Genomic DNA, 17,002 nt, shown 5'->3' with positions numbered 1-17,002 from the left:
ACGGCATGCGTTTAAGGCATTGTAGTAAATACGTTTGCATTTTTGATGAAATCCGGTTGAGCTTTGCGACTTTTGGCGGGTTAAATTTTCTATCGTTCTTTTACGCGTTATATTAAGGATATAACAAAATATACCAATGGGGGATAAAGACGGTGGTAAGAATAAAATTTGATGCTTTGTATTACTGTTATTTTTTTTAATTGTTCATACAATTAAGACGATAGGTCCTCAATTGAAAGGACGCTTTCCGTCTTGTAGTAAATAGGATTGTTTTCTACAAGAAATTTCTAAGAAACTTGTTCATATCAAAAGTAGAGATCATTGTTTGAAGCTATTTAAAATATTTAATTTTAATTGACAAGTAGTTTCATACCGTGAAGAAAAAGACCGCGAATTATGCCGGCAGGTTATATTATCGTAAGGGAAATAATACTTTATTGAAATATTGATTTTTTTTCTTTTTTTCGCTTACTGTCAAATATGTTGGGCGGTTTTTATAAAAGTTTGATATTTTGTTTCTTACCAATTAAATTATTCTTACAAATGTTAAATACTTTTATCTTCTAACTGTTTTGAAACATGTTAATTGTTTGAATAGCTTATCATTTAATATTTGCCCTTACTTTAATGGTTTTTATTGCAGAAACTTTTGATGATGCCGTGGAAGAAAGAGTTATCAACGAAGAATATAAAATATGGAAGAAAAACACTCCTTTCTTATATGATCTTGTGATGACCCATGCTTTGGAATGGCCATCTTTGACTGCTCAATGGTTACCCGATGTAACCAGACCAGAAGGAAAAGATTATTCTGTACATCGACTTATTTTAGGTACTCATACTTCAGACGAACAAAATCATCTGCTTATCGCTAGTGTTCAGTTGCCAAACGAAGATGCTCAGTTTGATGCGTCTCACTATGACAATGAAAAAGGCGAATTCGGAGGTTTTGGTTCTGTTAGCGGAAAGATAGAAATTGAAATAAAAATAAATCACGAGGGTGAAGTAAACAGAGCAAGATATATGCCTCAAAATCCATGCGTAATTGCAACTAAAACACCATCTAGCGATGTTCTCGTATTCGATTATACGAAGCATCCGAGTAAACCTGATCCGAATGGCGAATGTCAGCCTGATTTAAGGTATTTAAAGCAAAGACCATTTTTTTTTTTTTTAAATACTATTATAACACTGATTTCGATATTCTTTATCAGGTTAAGAGGACATCAAAAAGAAGGTTACGGTCTATCGTGGAATCCAAATCTTAACGGTTATTTGCTCAGTGCATCCGACGATCATACTATTTGTCTGTGGGATATTAATGCGCCGCCCAAAGAAAATCGTGTGATAGACGCGAAAACAATCTTTACAGGGCATACTGCTGTCGTCGAAGACGTAGCTTGGCACCTGTTGCACGAATCTTTATTTGGATCTGTTGCAGATGATCAAAAATTAATGATTTGGGACACGAGGTAATTGCCGTTTACCGTTTACGGTGTAAATATTATTTATGAAAACGTCGTGGTTTGTAGATGCAACAACACGAGCAAACCCAGCCATACGGTGGACGCTCACACTGCCGAGGTGAATTGCTTGAGTTTTAATCCGTATTCGGAATTCATTCTTGCAACCGGCAGTGCTGACAAAACAGTGGCGCTCTGGGATTTGAGGAATCTAAAGTTGAAGTTACATTCCTTTGAATCTCACAAAGACGAGATCTTTCAAGTCCAGTGGTCGCCGCATAACGAGACAATATTGGCTAGTAGCGGTACAGATAGGCGTTTGCACGTATGGGATCTTAGTAAAATTGGCGAGGAGCAGTCTAGCGAAGATGCCGAAGACGGTCCCCCCGAGTTATTGGTATCTAATCTAATACATTTCTTCCTAACAGTCGAGTATGCGCTAATATGTCGTACAAGAGGAATATCATTTATTGCATTTTCATTTTTTCGCAGTTTATACATGGTGGTCATACCGCGAAAATTAGTGACTTTTCGTGGAATCCAAACGAACCTTGGGTCATATGTTCGGTATCGGAAGATAATATAATGCAGGTCTGGCAAATGGCTGAGAACATTTACAACGACGAAGAACCAGACACGCCGGCAAGCGAACTAGAAGCTGGCGCATCATAAAGCGTAAGAAATAATCGATTAAATTATTTGATAATGAAATTTTCTAACGATATACGCGCACATTCGTACACTCACATGTGTACGTTCGTGCGAAACCAATGATTCAAATTAATATTGGATAAACGTTTCAAGCGAATTTGTATGTTAAAACGAAAATGATGATCGAGAAGCAATAATATACCTATTTTTATTACTACAAATCTTAAGATTCGCTTACATACTGGCGTATCTTTGTTGCATTATGTATGTATAATTTTTTTGATTAGTTGAAGGAGCATTCGATTATTTCAGTTCGACGTTTGTCAGAAATAATTGCTGGTGCTTATGTTTCTTCGATCGGATCGATTACATAAAAAATAGGTGTTACGCGTAAAATCTGTTTCTTTTATTGTGGATTCATATATAAAGTTATATTAATAATGGCATGCTCATTATAAAACAAGTTTGGGATTGTTTACGAAAAAAAGCATTTCTTTTGAATACAACTTACTTAGTTTGCTCCTTTCTGTTTTGGGGGAGGGGAAGTTGAAAAGAAAAATCTTGTAAATCATCATCGTATGATGGATTTATTTTATTTAGAGTTAATTGAATGTTTGATCGTCCAAATATTAAACCAAAATATTACTTTTCTATTCAGACGACGAGAATCGAGCATTGTTCTATTATTACTTTACTTTACTTACGCACAATCAGACGAATCACATCCGCTTGCATGTTTCGTATTAACCGATGAAATTCTATGGTGTACGCTCGTGTGCAAGCTAGGCTTTCGTCGTTTAAGAGAACGTGTAGTATAGTGGAAGGAACATTTCGTCGTTCGTTTCAGTCTCAGAAGTTGACGCGTGACGGCAGATGGCTAACTCTGCTATAAAATAGAAACTGTACTTCTTAACTGAGAAAAGCTAATGGTGCAGTCAAATGTACATAATCAGAGTTCTTTTCTATCCTTTTATATCGCTTCCATTGAATTATTTCCAAGTTGATAAGTAACGAAATGAAAATTCGACGGGAAAAGAAAAGAAAAGAAAAGAAGGAATTTCCTACTCGCGCGAAACGGTTACCTCGTTCGCTGATGTAGATGTCTTGGATGTCTTTTGATACTTTAAATAAATAACATTATTTGGATTTGTATAAGACGTTGCGTGTGTGTACGTGTGTGTGTTCCTGTTTTTTGTTTTTTTCAACATTTTTTTATTGTCACTTTCTTTTTTTTTTAATAAATTCGTTCAGAGATATACACAACTGCTAAGAATAAAGAATCGAGGGAATTGTTTGGCACTCGGTAAAGAAACGTATTGATCTTCTATAGATAAAATCGCGACAAGATGAACAATTGTTCCCACAATTATACAGCCGTGTTTGAAAGCTCGTTGTATATTTCGTCGAGTAACGAATTCTTGCAAACTGTATGCGGTCTGTGCAGAGTCGTCGCATCGATGTCTCCGCTATCCAATCGTGTGATTCTGTAAATGAGAAAAGAACTACGTTAGGAAGCGTAAGGCCATTGAAAATTTTATGAGATTATATCGGTAAATTGAACGGATCTCTTCGTGGTCATTACCAAAATCTGCCCGTTAAATAGACATCGTTTATAGAGCGCGATCTCTGCCTGTTCGTGCATGCAAAACGAATGTTTAGCAAAAAAAGGGTACAGAGGAGAGAGAAAATGTGCAGAAAACAAACTTTCTTTCATTATTGATTTTTAATGTTACGCAGTGATTACCTCTTGTTAGCGTTCTGTCGTTTAATACCGTCGAGTAAGTTGACGATAGGCGGTGTTAATGTCGGACGAAATATCTGCGAGGAAAAGTCAAGGGTGTAGTTTGAAATGACAATTTGTTAAACAGACACAGAAGGAACGAAAGTAAGAAAGAAAGAAAGAAAAATGGAAAAAAAGATAAGATGTAGGTATACTCACCGTGACTGGAGCACTTCGCATTTCGCGAAGATCGATGTTTCGGAATAAATCGTGAACGAGAAGCTCTTCGATGGTTTTATGACGGTTAGATGGTTCGCTGAATATGAATTTCAGTAATTCGATGACCTGTTACGAGTTGAAGCTTTGATGAATTTCGGCAATGAATGTAAATTAATATACACTACCGCCAAAAAGTTTGGAAACAAAGAGTATTAGAATAAAAGCAAAAGAATACAATGTAGAATCACATTCTTAATTATTTTTTAAAACAATTCAAATGTTTCCAAACTTCTTGGGGGTAGTGTACATACTTTCATGGGCTTGTTTGCATTTTTCACGAGCCCTTGAAAGTGTGCGAACCAAGCAAGGCAATGATACGATTAAGAAAGAAAAGTGAAAGCAAACGAGCTATACCGAGGAAGCAGTGTTAATTAAGCAAATAAGCAAAAGAGAAAGAGTTAAAGAGAAAGATTTGTACTTGTGGATACATTTCAAGATCCGAAAGATGCACGGAATTCGGTTTAAACGATGGTAACTCGTAACCAGCGCACATTTCAAATAGCATGTGACCTGAAAGAATAATATCTGATATTATATACGCATTGTTTAGTAAAGAAAAAATTATGTTGAATAATGGAGATCGATGATCGATTACCGAAACATATTATGTCGATCGAGATAGTTTGAGAAATTCGAGAGGTAATAACAGGGTGTATACGACTGGTGAAGCCGAGAAGCGTATTCTCGAGGCCGGCAAGCCGTGCGACACCGTTTTGTACGAGCACGTTGCCGGAATGTAAATGGGTCACGGTTGGAAATCCTCTTTCTTTCAAGAAGATTAACGCTTCCAGCACTTGACGTCCCATTTGTTGAACCTGAGGTAAAGGAAGTCCTTTGCCGCGAGAAGCGTACTTTTGACTCCAATCTTCGTTCCAACCGGTTCTTTCGATCTAACGGCGGCAATATTCATATTATTAAAAAGGGTTTTCTCATCTTTCGAGATCAGCGCAAAACTACTCACCCCATAGATCAAATCTTTTAAGCTACCCTGACTGATCGGCTGCACTACTATCACGTAATTTTGACTCTCGAACTCGAGAAAATCGATATCGAATATAGGACATATGTACGGATGTTGCAAGGCTAAGAACAAGTCGTTTAGAATGTTCTTGGTTAAAGGAGAAATGCTCAACGAGCAGTTTCTGCTTAGCGGAGCTAAGGTGATTAGTCGATCGGTCTTTAGAGAAGTGTCTCTCACCGTGAACCAGTGCTTGTCCATTCTAGAGCCTAGAACAGGACGAATAGAAATTTGAAAAAGGAACGTTCACATTTTCTTACGTACATATATTGCAGAAAATAGGAATTTTGTATTATTGTTATTGCAACTAACACATATGATGATATAACGCAGAGAATTGTGCTTACCGAGATTATTCAGCTGCTTGACGAGACTATAGCGTGGCGTTCTTCGAATATAAGCCTGGCAAACTGATAAGGCACGATCCCTAGATCTTTTCTCCATTTCCATGTATTCGCCAACGTCCTCGCAGACCGATGGTCCGTGACCCAACGCTGTATAATTGTGTCTTCCATTTCTATCAGGGACACGCAGGAAAAATTTCAATTAATTCCAAAAAAAATTTCCTTCGCGAACGTGAACGATTGTAAGTTGAATTTTTTAAGCGCAACTCCTTTACTTATTTACTTACTTACTTAGTTGCAGATCGAAGAAAGGGGTGAATGAACCAAGGAGGGTGGTAAGTGGGAAGGTGGAAGGGGTATAACGAAGATGAAACTGAACAAATATTACCTGTCCCTGATAGCCGAATCGTTTGAAAAATCATCGTTACGTTTCAGAATTATTTCACTGTTCAACGAATGATTTCTCGAGCGATGCCAATAACGGATTAAGTTGGCGCAGCAACGACTACAAACGGGATCAGTTGCGTTAGCATTACCAGCGAGCAGCCATCCCTCTCTACAAATGCAAAGGTTTCATCCAATAACACAATGATCGCGATAATACCGATATTTTCCGGATAAAATTCTTTTATTCTCGCCGTCTTTTCTTTTATCGTCTCTCCTGGGAGGAGAAACTCAAAGAAAGTCAATATACGTAAAATGGAAAAAGAGAGGGATAAGCAATTCACCTGCGTGGCTGTGCCGTTGGTATTCGTTTTCCTCCGGATCTAACGTTTTGCGGGCAACTCTTATGGTGATCGGGCGTGTCCTGATCAACGCTCGGCGTTTCCATCGAACAGTACTTACGCGCGTTTGATTACAAATCAATTTTGACTCGAAACTCTGAATCGAGACTAAACCGTGGAAAATATGTATGTGTACTTACGTACACGGCAGAAATTACCCGGGCTGAACCGTACACAATCAAGAGTCGAGAATGCTCGAGGACGATCGATAGACGACGGCTTACAAACAAAATTTTCGATGCCGCAAGTTAACGAAAGGAACAAAAACGAGGGAACGAACAATAGTATCGAACGAACAAAGAAGAAATTTACTGTGTATATCGATGAAAGCAGGGGGCGGAGGGTGAATCGACGTGTAATAGCAACAACGCGTTGTTTCATCTGGCTCCTTAGCTACAATCAAAGCAATTCGTCTATCGATCGTACGTAATATTCCTTCAGTTTGTTACACGAGCTACGCGTACAGGATGTTTCGTAACGTCTAGGACCCTCAGGACAGTTACTTACTATACAGGGTGTTCGACAACAGGTGGGAGATTTTTTAAGGGGTGATTATAGGGATCAAAATAAGACTTTGTTTTCCTGCAATCTGCCCAGCACAGTCATAACTAAGAAGAGAAAGCCGAATGCTGCAGTACCGAGAAACAGAATAGCACCCTGTATGTCCCACTTGACCTAACTTTTGACAATGAATTGACAATGGCCATTTCTCTATTTCTACAATTGCAAAACTAAGCGGTAATAAGTGGTCCTACGTGTTGTCAAACACTCTGTAACTGGAAATGAAAGATAAGCAGGAAGAGAATTCATTTTTTAAACAGTTTTATTAGCTGGAAAATTTTCACATGCTAGACGCGTAACGTTAATTATTAAATAATAAAAAAACGATAAGAAAACGAGGAAGATGGGTGATAGAGTAAAGCTATGTACGCAATGAATCAAATACAGATTACCTGACGTCCGATTCCTTGCAACCCCTTGCAGCGGACACGCGATTGAACAATATTTTGGCTAGATTGTCGATTTTATTGGTCAACTGGTAACTCTTCTCTTCGTCACTGTCTTCATCTTCGATGCTCGCGCTTCTTCCACGGCGAAGAGCACCTCGTGCCGAGACGATCGCCTCGGAATCTAATTCGATAGCACTTTGAGTCCTTCGATTAACGGCTCGTCGTTTTCGACGGGTCTTGGGTCGTTCCTGCCAAAATCTGTCATGCCCTGTGACGTCCGATTCCTTGTGATCGTCGTCCCTTTTGTTCAAGTTCTGATACAGGTTGAACATTTTGTCGAGTTGTGTTATTTTGCTCGAAGGACGAAAATACCGCGCTTCCTTTTCTCTTTATTTCGATGTTCGCGCCTCTTCTCTATCGGTGGTTCGGTGGCTGCGCCTGCCTCACCGCGTACCTCGGTTCATCCATCCAATGTCCCATGTATTTTACACTTACAAGCGGTCGTTCACCAGCCGTTGTTAGAGATGCTTCCAACTGGAGTATCCGAAGTAATCCATACGCGTCTCAAATTTGGCTGTACGAAGCGCGTCGTACGGTATCGCTCGAACAAGTCGCTTTAGCTCTCATCATCTTTTTACAATCTTTCTTCACTTCTGCTTAATATCGTTGTATCGCGTGATCGTTGTATTATCCTCTATCATTGTTAATCGGTATTGTCGATGTTCTTCGATTATTTTCTATGTAAAAGTCCGTTTAGCACCGTTGTACGCAAACATTAGTGGTCCCACGGTAAATTGGTGACGGTGTTACTAAAAGTAGGCCGTACCAGATTCGGTTGTAGAGAAAAAAATGGTAGGTGGATAAAATTGGTAATCGGTAATCGTGTAAGAATAATTCGCGGCGGTACTGCGGCAGTGCGAAACCGCGCACGCCGCTCTTACCACCTACCAAAGAGGACGGTCGAGCACTGGCATTTGGCAGAGCCTCGCGCTACTTTACAGCCCCCCAGCCTGACACAGATTCGCTGGCCGAGCTGATACGTGCTTCGCTCGATTCGTAGCTGCGCGCGATCCTGCTGCTATTTCACCACGGAAACGGAAGCGGAACGGTATGTTTTCGATTGCGAACGGGATACGTTTCACGATATCCTATCTCTATGTTTTAACATTTCTTCTCTGATCTTTTATGAATTCATCGCTGCTACGTCGCCGGTTAACTCCAATTACTAGGAACATTCGTTTCTCGTTTGCAAACAATCTGTTTTTTTTTTTTTTTTTTTTTATACAAATTAAACCTTTTCATTCCGACGTTGTTCGAATTTAGGAAGGAAGCGAGTAACGCAAATACACCGATCGAATTAGCGTATGTTAATCGAACGCAGCAGTTTATTAAGAAAATCGTAGCCTGGACAATTACGTGCCAACATTTGTAACGCTGCGATACAATAGTTATTCCAATTCTTATTGTTCATCGCGTTGTGTAACGTAACGTTAAAAGTAAGAAAATATGAATCCGATTAGATTTAATTAAAACTAGGGCAACCGAACGTTTCAGATTCTTTCTGACCCTCCTACTGAACTCGAAGACCGCGTGCAAGCTTTAATCTTGCTTCGCAGTTTTACGGCTGCTCTCAGGGACATTTGAACAAAATTTGACGGAACGATTGCTCGGTGGGACAGGAGCGACGATCGCGTTCGACACAGCTTTTGTCAATTAAAAATCTTCAATTTCCATTTGTTTTAGTTCTTTGTAAGCTTTGTAAACAGTATCAATAATGTGAGAATCGATGAAACCTAGGACTTTTCTGCGCTGTTAGCCGGCTATTTTATTCGTTACGCGACATCATTGGTCCCTACTTTCACGATTCCTTTCATTATTGGGTTAGCTTAGGTCCTGATCCCACAATAATAGGATTCGTTTCGTGTTTTACACCTGGAAAGAAGTATTTCTTATTATACTATTCACTCGAACGTAACGACGGCCAGTGTAATTGGTTTGGTTTGCTCGATGTAACGAGTTACTGGGATTTCTTAGCCTGTTCGCGGGCCAGTAAGGTTTTATACTGTAATGCCCAGCTCTTTATTTCCCGTCCACAGTAAATCTAAAATAAGATTGTCCCTCAAATAATCACTTAAAAAAAGGAAATCCTTAAAATCAATTTGAAAGCTTGGTATTACCTCAGATACGAATTCTAAGGCTGAACGTCGAGAAAACTCGTGTTCAGCTCGAGGTCCCCATTTATATTCAATTGCATCGTTTGAATTCGTAACCACTTTTTCGAGATACCTTTGAGCGACGAAGACCTAAATAAACGGAATCCTTAATTTCTGATACTTTACCATCTTTTTTTCTTCCACTCGCTATTCTTACCTCGGTTATCAATTGCTTAACATTGCCAAAGTAATCGTGATCTTGATTATCGGAACGCAGAATTTCTAAATTTGTAAGGAAACTCCATAGTGTTTCTGAAATTATTTTAACACAGCTTTCATTTACGTGTTGTTACATAATATTAGTCTTACAACGTTTTTACCTTCAGTACAGGATTCTTCTTGCATAAAGATATGTGTGAGCACCATAAATAGCAGTACTTGTTGCCTACCTTCTTCTGCAGTAGGATAAATATGTGGTATTTCGTTTCGTATTTCGTTTACTAGGATATATTTGTTACCTGGCAGTTCTACCAATTGATATCCAAAAATCTGTCAATACACGTAATTGTACACCTTTATGTTTTTGTGATATGTCACTAAAATGTTTAGATCATTAAGAAACAATGAAATTTTGTGTGTACCTTTGACAAAAGAATTTTAGCTTTGTTCAATGTCGGATGAAACTGCCGTCCTCCGTTATTAAAAACATTCTTGACTAAATGAGCCTTACTGACAACTTGTTTTTCCCTGTCTAAAACCAAAAGGTATCTTATAAGGCTATTAACAAGTTCGTTTTGATCTTCGGAAAGCATCCGTTTCGGAGATTCGTCTAATCGTTGACTGAAATTTATGCTTCCCCTAGTACGCCTGCTAGTACTCGGAATGGGTTGAGAAAAACTGATACCATCGTTGCTTTGTCTATTATTGCTCGATTGCGACAAATTTTTTTGAGACAAAATAGATCTGCGATTTCGTAACTCTGTTTCAATAAAAAGGTTAAGTTAGGTTAAATTAGCATAAAGGTAAAGAAAAATAACATCGAGCATGTTGCTATTTACCCATTTCGTATAATTCGTTTTAAACCTGGATATCGTGTTTTCGTATGAAAACCATAAAATGTATAACAATCAATACAATTTGACATCAGAACAAAATATCTTTGTTTCAACAATTGTCACCGACTATAACACTCTGTTATCAGATTTACTGATATCAGTAAGGACTTGCAACATAGAAAACATTATAGTTATCGTTTATCATAACAATTTACGTGTTCGTTAATACTTCAACAATTGAACATTATTATGAGTCTTCTTCGTTGATTGTTCATTCACGAAAGACGTCAAAAAGGTAAAACAGACCACAAATTTAGTTCCTCGTTTTTTCTGTAGGGCGCAGTCCGTTCGTTTTCTGCGCTCGACCGCACGATCATTCGATTGATTATAATTTTTGTACATATTAATATTTCGTTTATGCATACATTGCACATAAGTGTCAAAATTTATATCTGAGTATCAAAATCACGCCATAGGAAAGTGTTATTAAAGCAATATTCCTCTTTATTTATTACATAATTACAATAATATAAAATGTAATACAAGACGGGTGTTGCTAAAAAAAGTACATTATTCGATTTTTTCGCTGATATTTATTGTATGAACGATTCCATTACGATTAGCATTACAGTTTCGAAACTTCTACCAATGGCTGTGATTGGTTGTTTCATTCGGCATCCTTTCATTTCGACCAATCAGACACGTCGCTGTGTCTGATTTGTGACGCAGTACAGCATTCCTCTTCGAAGCTTCGTTCGTCTTGCACGTGTCTGCAACAGGTAATATTAAATTATCTTCAAATATTAAATTAAATTGTCTTTCGGGTGTTGAAAATACAAAAAAGAGAAAGAATAGCCGAAGAGAAGTCTAGCTCTTTGTTTTTTGACATTAATTCGAGGTTATCTTTAAAAATACGTTAAATTTTTTGCTCTTGCCGTGAATTGACAATGAAGTTGGAAGAACAGAATCTGAATTATTTTCCCTTTATATCAATAATTTTTCGAATATTATTGCATTTTTTCATGTTTTTAGTACATTTTTGTCGTAATTTATTGTTATATATCGTGATAATTTATTTTCTTGTTTTTTACTATTACGCCGATATAGATACGAATTAAATTAGATACATTTCCCTCATTTATTCTGCTTTTATATCAATAATTTCTTAAATCCCGTCAATATCTTATATTTTTTCTACTTTGTTTCTTATATTTTGGTGTTTAAAGTTGAGAAAAGTAATCTTGATTTTATTTCAATATGGCGTCGATAGTTTTTAACGAACCTTTCCCTTACGATTAGTATTAAAGTTTCGAAGCAATACGAAACTTCTATCAATGGCTGTGATTGGTCGCCTATTATGGCGTCCTTCCATTTCGACCAATCAGGTTTATCGTTGTAGGGTGCAATGCGCGGAGTGTGGTGGCGTACAACAGTCGTCTCGAAGCTTCGTCCGTTTGGCACGTGTCTGCAACAGGTAAGATTAAATTATCTTTAAATACTAAATTAAATTACCGATCGGGTGTTAAAAGTACAAAAAACAGAAAGAAACATCGAAGAGAAGTCTGAATTCTTGATCTTTGACATTAATTCGACGTTTTCTTCACAAATACATGAGTTGAAAATTTTTGCTCTCGCCGGGAATGTACAATAAGAGTGGAACTGCAGAATCTGAATTATTTTCTCTTTTATATCGTTAAGTTCCTAAACATTATTGAATGTTTTTCATATTGTTTCACACAATTTGCTGTTTTTAATTTAATAACGTATTTTCTTGAGCATCGTAATATTGTTCCTGTTTAGACGTGTTCGTGTACTTGCTTAGGTATCGGCCGATAGCAGAATATACCGAACATTGCCGAGTGTTGCCGAAGTGCCGACCGGTCTACGATGGGAAGGAAGGTCTCGCCATTGCTCTCTCGAGCGTCGAAGTGAGAAGACGTGTCGAGGTCGTGCTCCCGTATAAGCAATAGAAAAGTACGCATAGTCTACTTATTTAAATAATTTGCCTAAATTATCGACTTCGATCGTTTGTTTATTCGTTAGTTAAACTTAATTTGCATAAATTTTTATTTTTTATTTGTTACAGATATTTATTTGATTTCAAAAAGGCGCCCTGGGATACGACGCCATTGATATTGGTTCGAAATATAATTTTGTAAAGGGTATATAATATAATTTGTAACGTTTTAATTTATTATAATCAATTATTAATGCTTTTTTTGAGTCGTTGTTAAGTGTAAGAATGTTTGATAATTAATTGGTATCAAGGTCAAGGAAAAAAAGATTAGAGAAATTTTCTTTTGATCAATTAATAGAAAAAGAATAATTAATTTTTCATTTTATTAAATAATTTCAACTAATAATTTAATACGTGTGTTTTAAATTAGAACAAAATTGAAGCAACGTGTATTCTACTGCAGATGATTGCTTTTCTTTAACAATTATTTAATTATATTTTCATTATTTTAAACAATTTGTTTTTATTAAATCATAGTAATTATATTATAATATACAGCTTTTGATGCAAGTTTAAATTAAAACAGAATCACGTTATTAAATCATATGCTGTTTAAGCATGGTTAATTATTGGACTTTGCTTATTGAAAAGAATTAGATAATTTATAAATCATGCCGTAATAGAATTTCCAACAATTTATAGTATGCTTACAGTCTTAACAACAAAAATCCTCTGCTTTAATACAATAGTCTATTATCTTTATTACAAAATGATTTTCTATCGATGTAATATTCATTGAAATAATTATTAACAATTATTTAAAACATTTCATTTCAATCTTGGATCAATACTCAGCTTTAACAATTATTGTGCTCGTCGAATATATTTCACGAACATAGATATTTTCATTTACAACCCATTAATAACAGTATTTCCGCTACGAAAGCTCAATAAGAAGAATGTTGTTTTGTATATTTCCACCCAGCCCATCCCTGCTCACTAAGTTTTTCTTTCAGGAATTGTTGTGGCCGCGCGCAATGCGGTCGGTAGAGTCGGTGTTTGTACGAACATACTTCCAATGTTTTGATTTTTGCAAGGGCGAACTGGCCCTGAATAGAGTTGCGTTTGTATTATTAGGAATCACGCGAAAGTAGAGTCAGTGTTTGCTGCGTATTATATTATAAAATATTTTCTAGAGCATCGCGGCTCTGATTTTTCTTTTTCCATCGCGAAAGTAGAGTCTCTACAATTGTTCGCCGGAAATTATTGACGGTCGCGTTTCTAGTACTTTATATCTTTATTTTTATTTTTAATTTTTTTTTTTTATTGCTCGATATATCCGGTATTAGAGTCACGGCACCACTGAAGAGGAGTCTTAGGCGTTGCTCCACAAGGAAAGAGTGTAAGTATCTTGTTACTTTATTTAATTAATTTTAATTCAAGTAGAATAATTTACAATTTCAACACTTGATAATTGAGAGTTATTTTTCATTGCCAATATTTGATAAAATCCAAATTTATATATAATTTTATTACAATAAGAATTGATAATTTTCAAAATTGACCGTAATTCCTCTTTTTTTGTTACAGATAAATTTTTGAACTTTGGCGAGTTCCTGGACATTCCTGATGGCTTCCGTCTTCTCCTGTAAGGCAACCTCCTACCTGGTGTGCATCCTCCTACCTAGTTGTTGACTGTCGGAAGAAGAGTATATCTGCGAACGGTGAGTCGCATGTTTTATGGTTCCTCCGGTGCCCAATCATGTCGTAGGACGAATGGTCCGAATCGACACGGGTAACTGGTTGTATACGTAGTTTGCTAGCACAGTGACCATGGGTATGATTATACTCATGAGGAGTAACATGTTTATTGTGTTTTATTTCATTTAGTTCAGGCTAGGCCTTCTTGCACTCCGCGTTTTAATATAATTTCAATTCTACATATTCCAATAGATATTTTTGAAATATATGAATATTTTTAAATGTTTTTAAATGTGGAATATGAAATATTTTACTACCGAAACAATTTTATTTAGTTTGTCTGACTTAGTTATTGCGAAGGTTCAAAGCAATATAATATTGATAGTATTATGTAATATGTATACTGGATATACATTTATAATTTATACATTGTAAATTCAAATATAATTTGAGAATTTCTTACGTGTAGTAAAGATCAGTTACACGTTCATGAAAAATTGAACAATTTATGTGCAAGAAGACAATTCGTGACGGGTAGATTTCCAAGTCAGAGTGATCTATTTCAACACATTTTGCGTATTCTTGAAAATTCACTCTGAGGAGGGAGTCGCCCAAGGATGTTTTATTAACTTTCAGAATAAATTCTTTTTTCACTACAAAGAATTCTTAATTAGAGACATTAAATTCTTTTTTATTAGAATTTTGCATTTCTTAAATTAGTGTTGCGAAAAATTTCCAGCGCGGGAGTAAATATGACGATGCACTGACTAGTATTCGGTGGGAATCCTTTTGGTTTTTAATCTCAATCCTATGTATTATTTAATTAATGAAATTAGTTACAAGGATTCCGCGGCCTGAGACCGTGAACACCATCTCATGGGAGACAAACCCATGCATTACTAGGCCTTTGCAGGCGCAGTTTTAGAATACGGAACATATGAAAATATGTTACCATATTCTAAACTGCAGTCCTTTTGTCTATACTATGGGCGTCCGTCAATCTGACACCGTTGGATGCAACGTGTTGGACGGGCGGGTAGCGCTCTTAGCGAAGGGGTGCACTCTGTCCTGGCGTTACGACGTCCAGGCGGGGTGGGTGGTATGTAGCGTCTGGCGTAAGACTAGGGGGCGTGAGACCCTTCGTTGCCAGCTGATATTAGCAGTGCACCATGTTTGCGTCATAGTTGCTCTATTTTGTTTTTCAGTTTTTATTTGTTCTTAAAGCTTTATATTTACAAAGTCGAGTCACTTTTATTAAATTAAAATAGTGAAATATTAGCCCGTTAGATGTTTATGTACTAATCAATCATGTTTGTAGATCAGGATTTTCAGGTTTAACCCCTTCCGTGTTTATTGCCAAAGCCCATTCACGTGCCCAGGTGCTACTTGGATGGGTAGAGGCAATGGGCACGATGACCTAGTTCATAAGAATAATAATTAATAAGCGGCTGGTATTGTGTTAGTATATCGTGCACGACGTAATTTCCATATATGGTGTGTGTGTTTTTAGGCTGTGGGATTGCGTCGGTTTAATAACTTTTTCACTTAACTTTTAATTTGAAATAATATTTTATTCAATAAGATGTACAATAAACATACAAACCAAATAGTATTATTACCATTACTATTACCATCATTATTACCATTATTATGAAATATATTCTATATCAAAGTAATTAATTAAATTTTGTAATTATCATTATACGCAATGATTGCTAGCCTTGCCAGACGATTTCAGTGAAAAATGGTACGTACCGTAGAGTGTGATGTGAGATGAAACTCGGGTGACGGAGGCGTCCCGGGACGTTCTCCCTAGTTTAGGCTTTTGCGCCCGGGTGGAGTGTATGGGGGTCGTGGAATGAATTTTTGTGAGAATGTGATTTTGCCTTTTTTAAATATAGCGTTAGGTAAGTAGGTAGTATACCTTCTGGTGTGTGTGATTGATTGTAAGTAGGTAGGGCCGGGACAGGTTGTCACAGTCTCTTGGTCGGGTAGGCGCGATTTCGCGTGATCAACCTGTACCTGGAATATATTTGAAGAATTGACGATACGATCGATACGAATGGAGTATGTCGTTCGCCTTTGATCTATCTGTACAATTTTTCAAATTTTTGGCGACTTCATAAGTCGTCATACGCGATCGCGATGGCACGAAACGCACAAGTTCTGCTCGAGCACGGCACGTGTGCACGAACAACGACTTATACGTATAAAGTCCTTTTTCGTCCACGTGTCAATTAGAATTTCGCGATTTTTCCTTTTTGTTGATTGTTTTTTTATGTTTTGCGAATTTGCAAGTCTCGAGTTTTAGATATAAGTTTCAGGTGGGTGGACCGCCCGAAGAAAGAAAAGGCTATATGCCGAAGCGCCCCGACAAACTGTCTTTCAAGAGGGGAACTACTAATGATTTTGCATCCTTTTGCAAAAAAGGATGGGAAATCATTATCGTTACTACTTTGTCACTGTGCTTGCCAGTAGTTGTACTTTTTGTAATTTCAGGACAAGAGGGGGCCCGTGACCCCCATGATTTTGGGCAAATCGCGTTTTTAATTTAGTGTTGCGAATATTGACCACGGTTCAATTTAGTGTTGCGAATGAACATCGATCACAGTTCAATTTAATGTTGCGTATGCATGATTATCGCGATTTTTATTTAGTGTTGCGAACTTTAAATATCGCGTTTCTTTCTTGCATTGCTTTAAAATAGAATTTAACTTTCCAATGTTGATTGCTTTAAGATTTTTCAGAGTTTTGCTTTTTAATGATCATTGCTTTAGTGTTGCGAGTAAAAGATTCACGGTTTGAGAATCCCCTTATTTTGAATTTTAATTGCATGTTTGTTAAAGATAGCGTTGCGAATGACAGTAGCGCGATTGTTTCCCAGTGTTGCGACTTATAAATACGCGATTGCTTTGCATTAGTTTAT

General features: G+C 37.0%; 3 protein-coding genes and 1 long non-coding RNA gene across 8 annotated transcripts; 2 read left to right on the top strand and 2 right to left on the bottom strand.

The window, feature by feature from the left end:
• Window positions 1-13: 13 nt before the first annotated feature.
• Window positions 14-3,167, top strand: LOC114879275 (chromatin assembly factor 1 p55 subunit). Its single transcript, XM_029194060.2, has 5 exons — window positions 14-155; window positions 644-1,142; window positions 1,215-1,472; window positions 1,533-1,860; window positions 1,956-3,167. The coding sequence occupies exons 1-5, from the start codon at window positions 137-139 to the stop codon at window positions 2,133-2,135; spliced, it is 1,284 nt and encodes a 427-aa protein (XP_029049893.1). The 5' UTR covers window positions 14-136; the 3' UTR covers window positions 2,136-3,167.
• Window positions 2,683-8,480, bottom strand: LOC114879273 (slowpoke-binding protein). 5 transcript variants are annotated; one of them, XM_029194054.2, is made up of 9 exons: window positions 6,204-7,212; window positions 5,864-6,031; window positions 5,479-5,648; window positions 5,075-5,340; window positions 4,709-5,003; window positions 4,532-4,623; window positions 4,054-4,179; window positions 3,859-3,932; window positions 2,683-3,598 (listed from the first exon to the last, which is right to left on the bottom strand). In XM_029194054.2, the coding sequence occupies exons 1-9, from the start codon at window positions 6,305-6,307 to the stop codon at window positions 3,481-3,483; spliced, it is 1,413 nt and encodes a 470-aa protein (XP_029049887.1). In that variant the 5' UTR covers window positions 6,308-7,212; the 3' UTR covers window positions 2,683-3,480. The 5 variants fall into 5 exon arrangements, with proteins under 5 accessions (XP_029049887.1, XP_029049886.1, XP_029049890.1 ...); XM_029194055.2 differs by lacking the exons at window positions 5,864-6,031; window positions 6,204-7,212 and adding exons at window positions 3,697-3,744; window positions 7,214-8,467 and having other exon boundaries at window positions 3,516-3,598; XM_029194053.2 differs by lacking the exons at window positions 5,864-6,031; window positions 6,204-7,212 and adding an exon at window positions 7,214-8,467.
• Window positions 8,481-8,562: 82 nt separating this feature from the next.
• Window positions 8,563-10,741, bottom strand: LOC114879280 (melanoma-associated antigen D2-like). Its single transcript, XM_029194069.2, has 6 exons — window positions 10,422-10,741; window positions 10,005-10,342; window positions 9,744-9,912; window positions 9,581-9,675; window positions 9,388-9,513; window positions 8,563-9,311 (listed from the first exon to the last, which is right to left on the bottom strand). Exons 1-6 carry the CDS (start codon window positions 10,423-10,425, stop codon window positions 9,228-9,230), a joined length of 816 nt encoding a protein of 271 aa, XP_029049902.1. The 5' UTR covers window positions 10,426-10,741; the 3' UTR covers window positions 8,563-9,227.
• Window positions 10,742-10,978: 237 nt separating this feature from the next.
• LOC114879259 lies at window positions 10,979-12,378 on the top strand. The gene is made up of 3 exons (XR_003789887.2): window positions 10,979-11,197; window positions 11,818-11,892; window positions 12,241-12,378. It is a non-coding gene; the product is annotated as an uncharacterized LOC114879259 (long non-coding RNA).
• The last annotated feature ends 4,624 nt before the right edge of the window (window positions 12,379-17,002 follow it).

The sequence above is a fragment of the Osmia bicornis genome, chromosome 12 (genome assembly GCF_907164935.1).
Source record: "Osmia bicornis bicornis chromosome 12, iOsmBic2.1, whole genome shotgun sequence".
In the NCBI taxonomy this organism is placed as follows: domain Eukaryota; kingdom Metazoa; phylum Arthropoda; class Insecta; order Hymenoptera; family Megachilidae; genus Osmia; species Osmia bicornis.
This window is presented reverse-complemented; position numbering and strand designations above follow the sequence as displayed.

What these genes read in the sequence shown, in the direction of transcription:
- LOC114879273 (XM_029194053.2), bottom strand. Translation starts at nt 7,542, where the DNA reads ATGTTCAACCTGTATCAGAACTTGAACAAAAGGGACGACGATCACAAG. An exon ending in TAAAAGATTTGATCTATGGG is followed by an intron (nt 5,004 to 5,074) that starts GTGAGTAGTTTT and finishes TGCCGCCGTTAG; the next exon opens with ATCGAAAGAACCGGTTGGAA. An exon ending in TGCGAAGTGCTCCAGTCACG is followed by an intron (nt 3,933 to 4,053) that starts GTGAGTATACCT and finishes TTTTCCTCGCAG; the next exon opens with ATATTTCGTCCGACATTAAC.
- LOC114879275 (XM_029194060.2), top strand. An exon ending in TTAATGATTTGGGACACGAG is followed by an intron (nt 1,473 to 1,532) that starts GTAATTGCCGTT and finishes CGTGGTTTGTAG; the next exon opens with ATGCAACAACACGAGCAAAC. An exon ending in ACGGTCCCCCCGAGTTATTG is followed by an intron (nt 1,861 to 1,955) that starts GTATCTAATCTA and finishes ATTTTTTCGCAG; the next exon opens with TTTATACATGGTGGTCATAC.
- LOC114879280 (XM_029194069.2), bottom strand. An exon ending in CTAAAATTCTTTTGTCAAAG is followed by an intron (nt 9,913 to 10,004) that starts GTACACACAAAA and finishes GTGTATTGACAG; the next exon opens with ATTTTTGGATATCAATTGGT. An exon ending in CCTTAGAATTCGTATCTGAG is followed by an intron (nt 9,312 to 9,387) that starts GTAATACCAAGC and finishes ATCTTATTTTAG; the next exon opens with ATTTACTGTGGACGGGAAAT.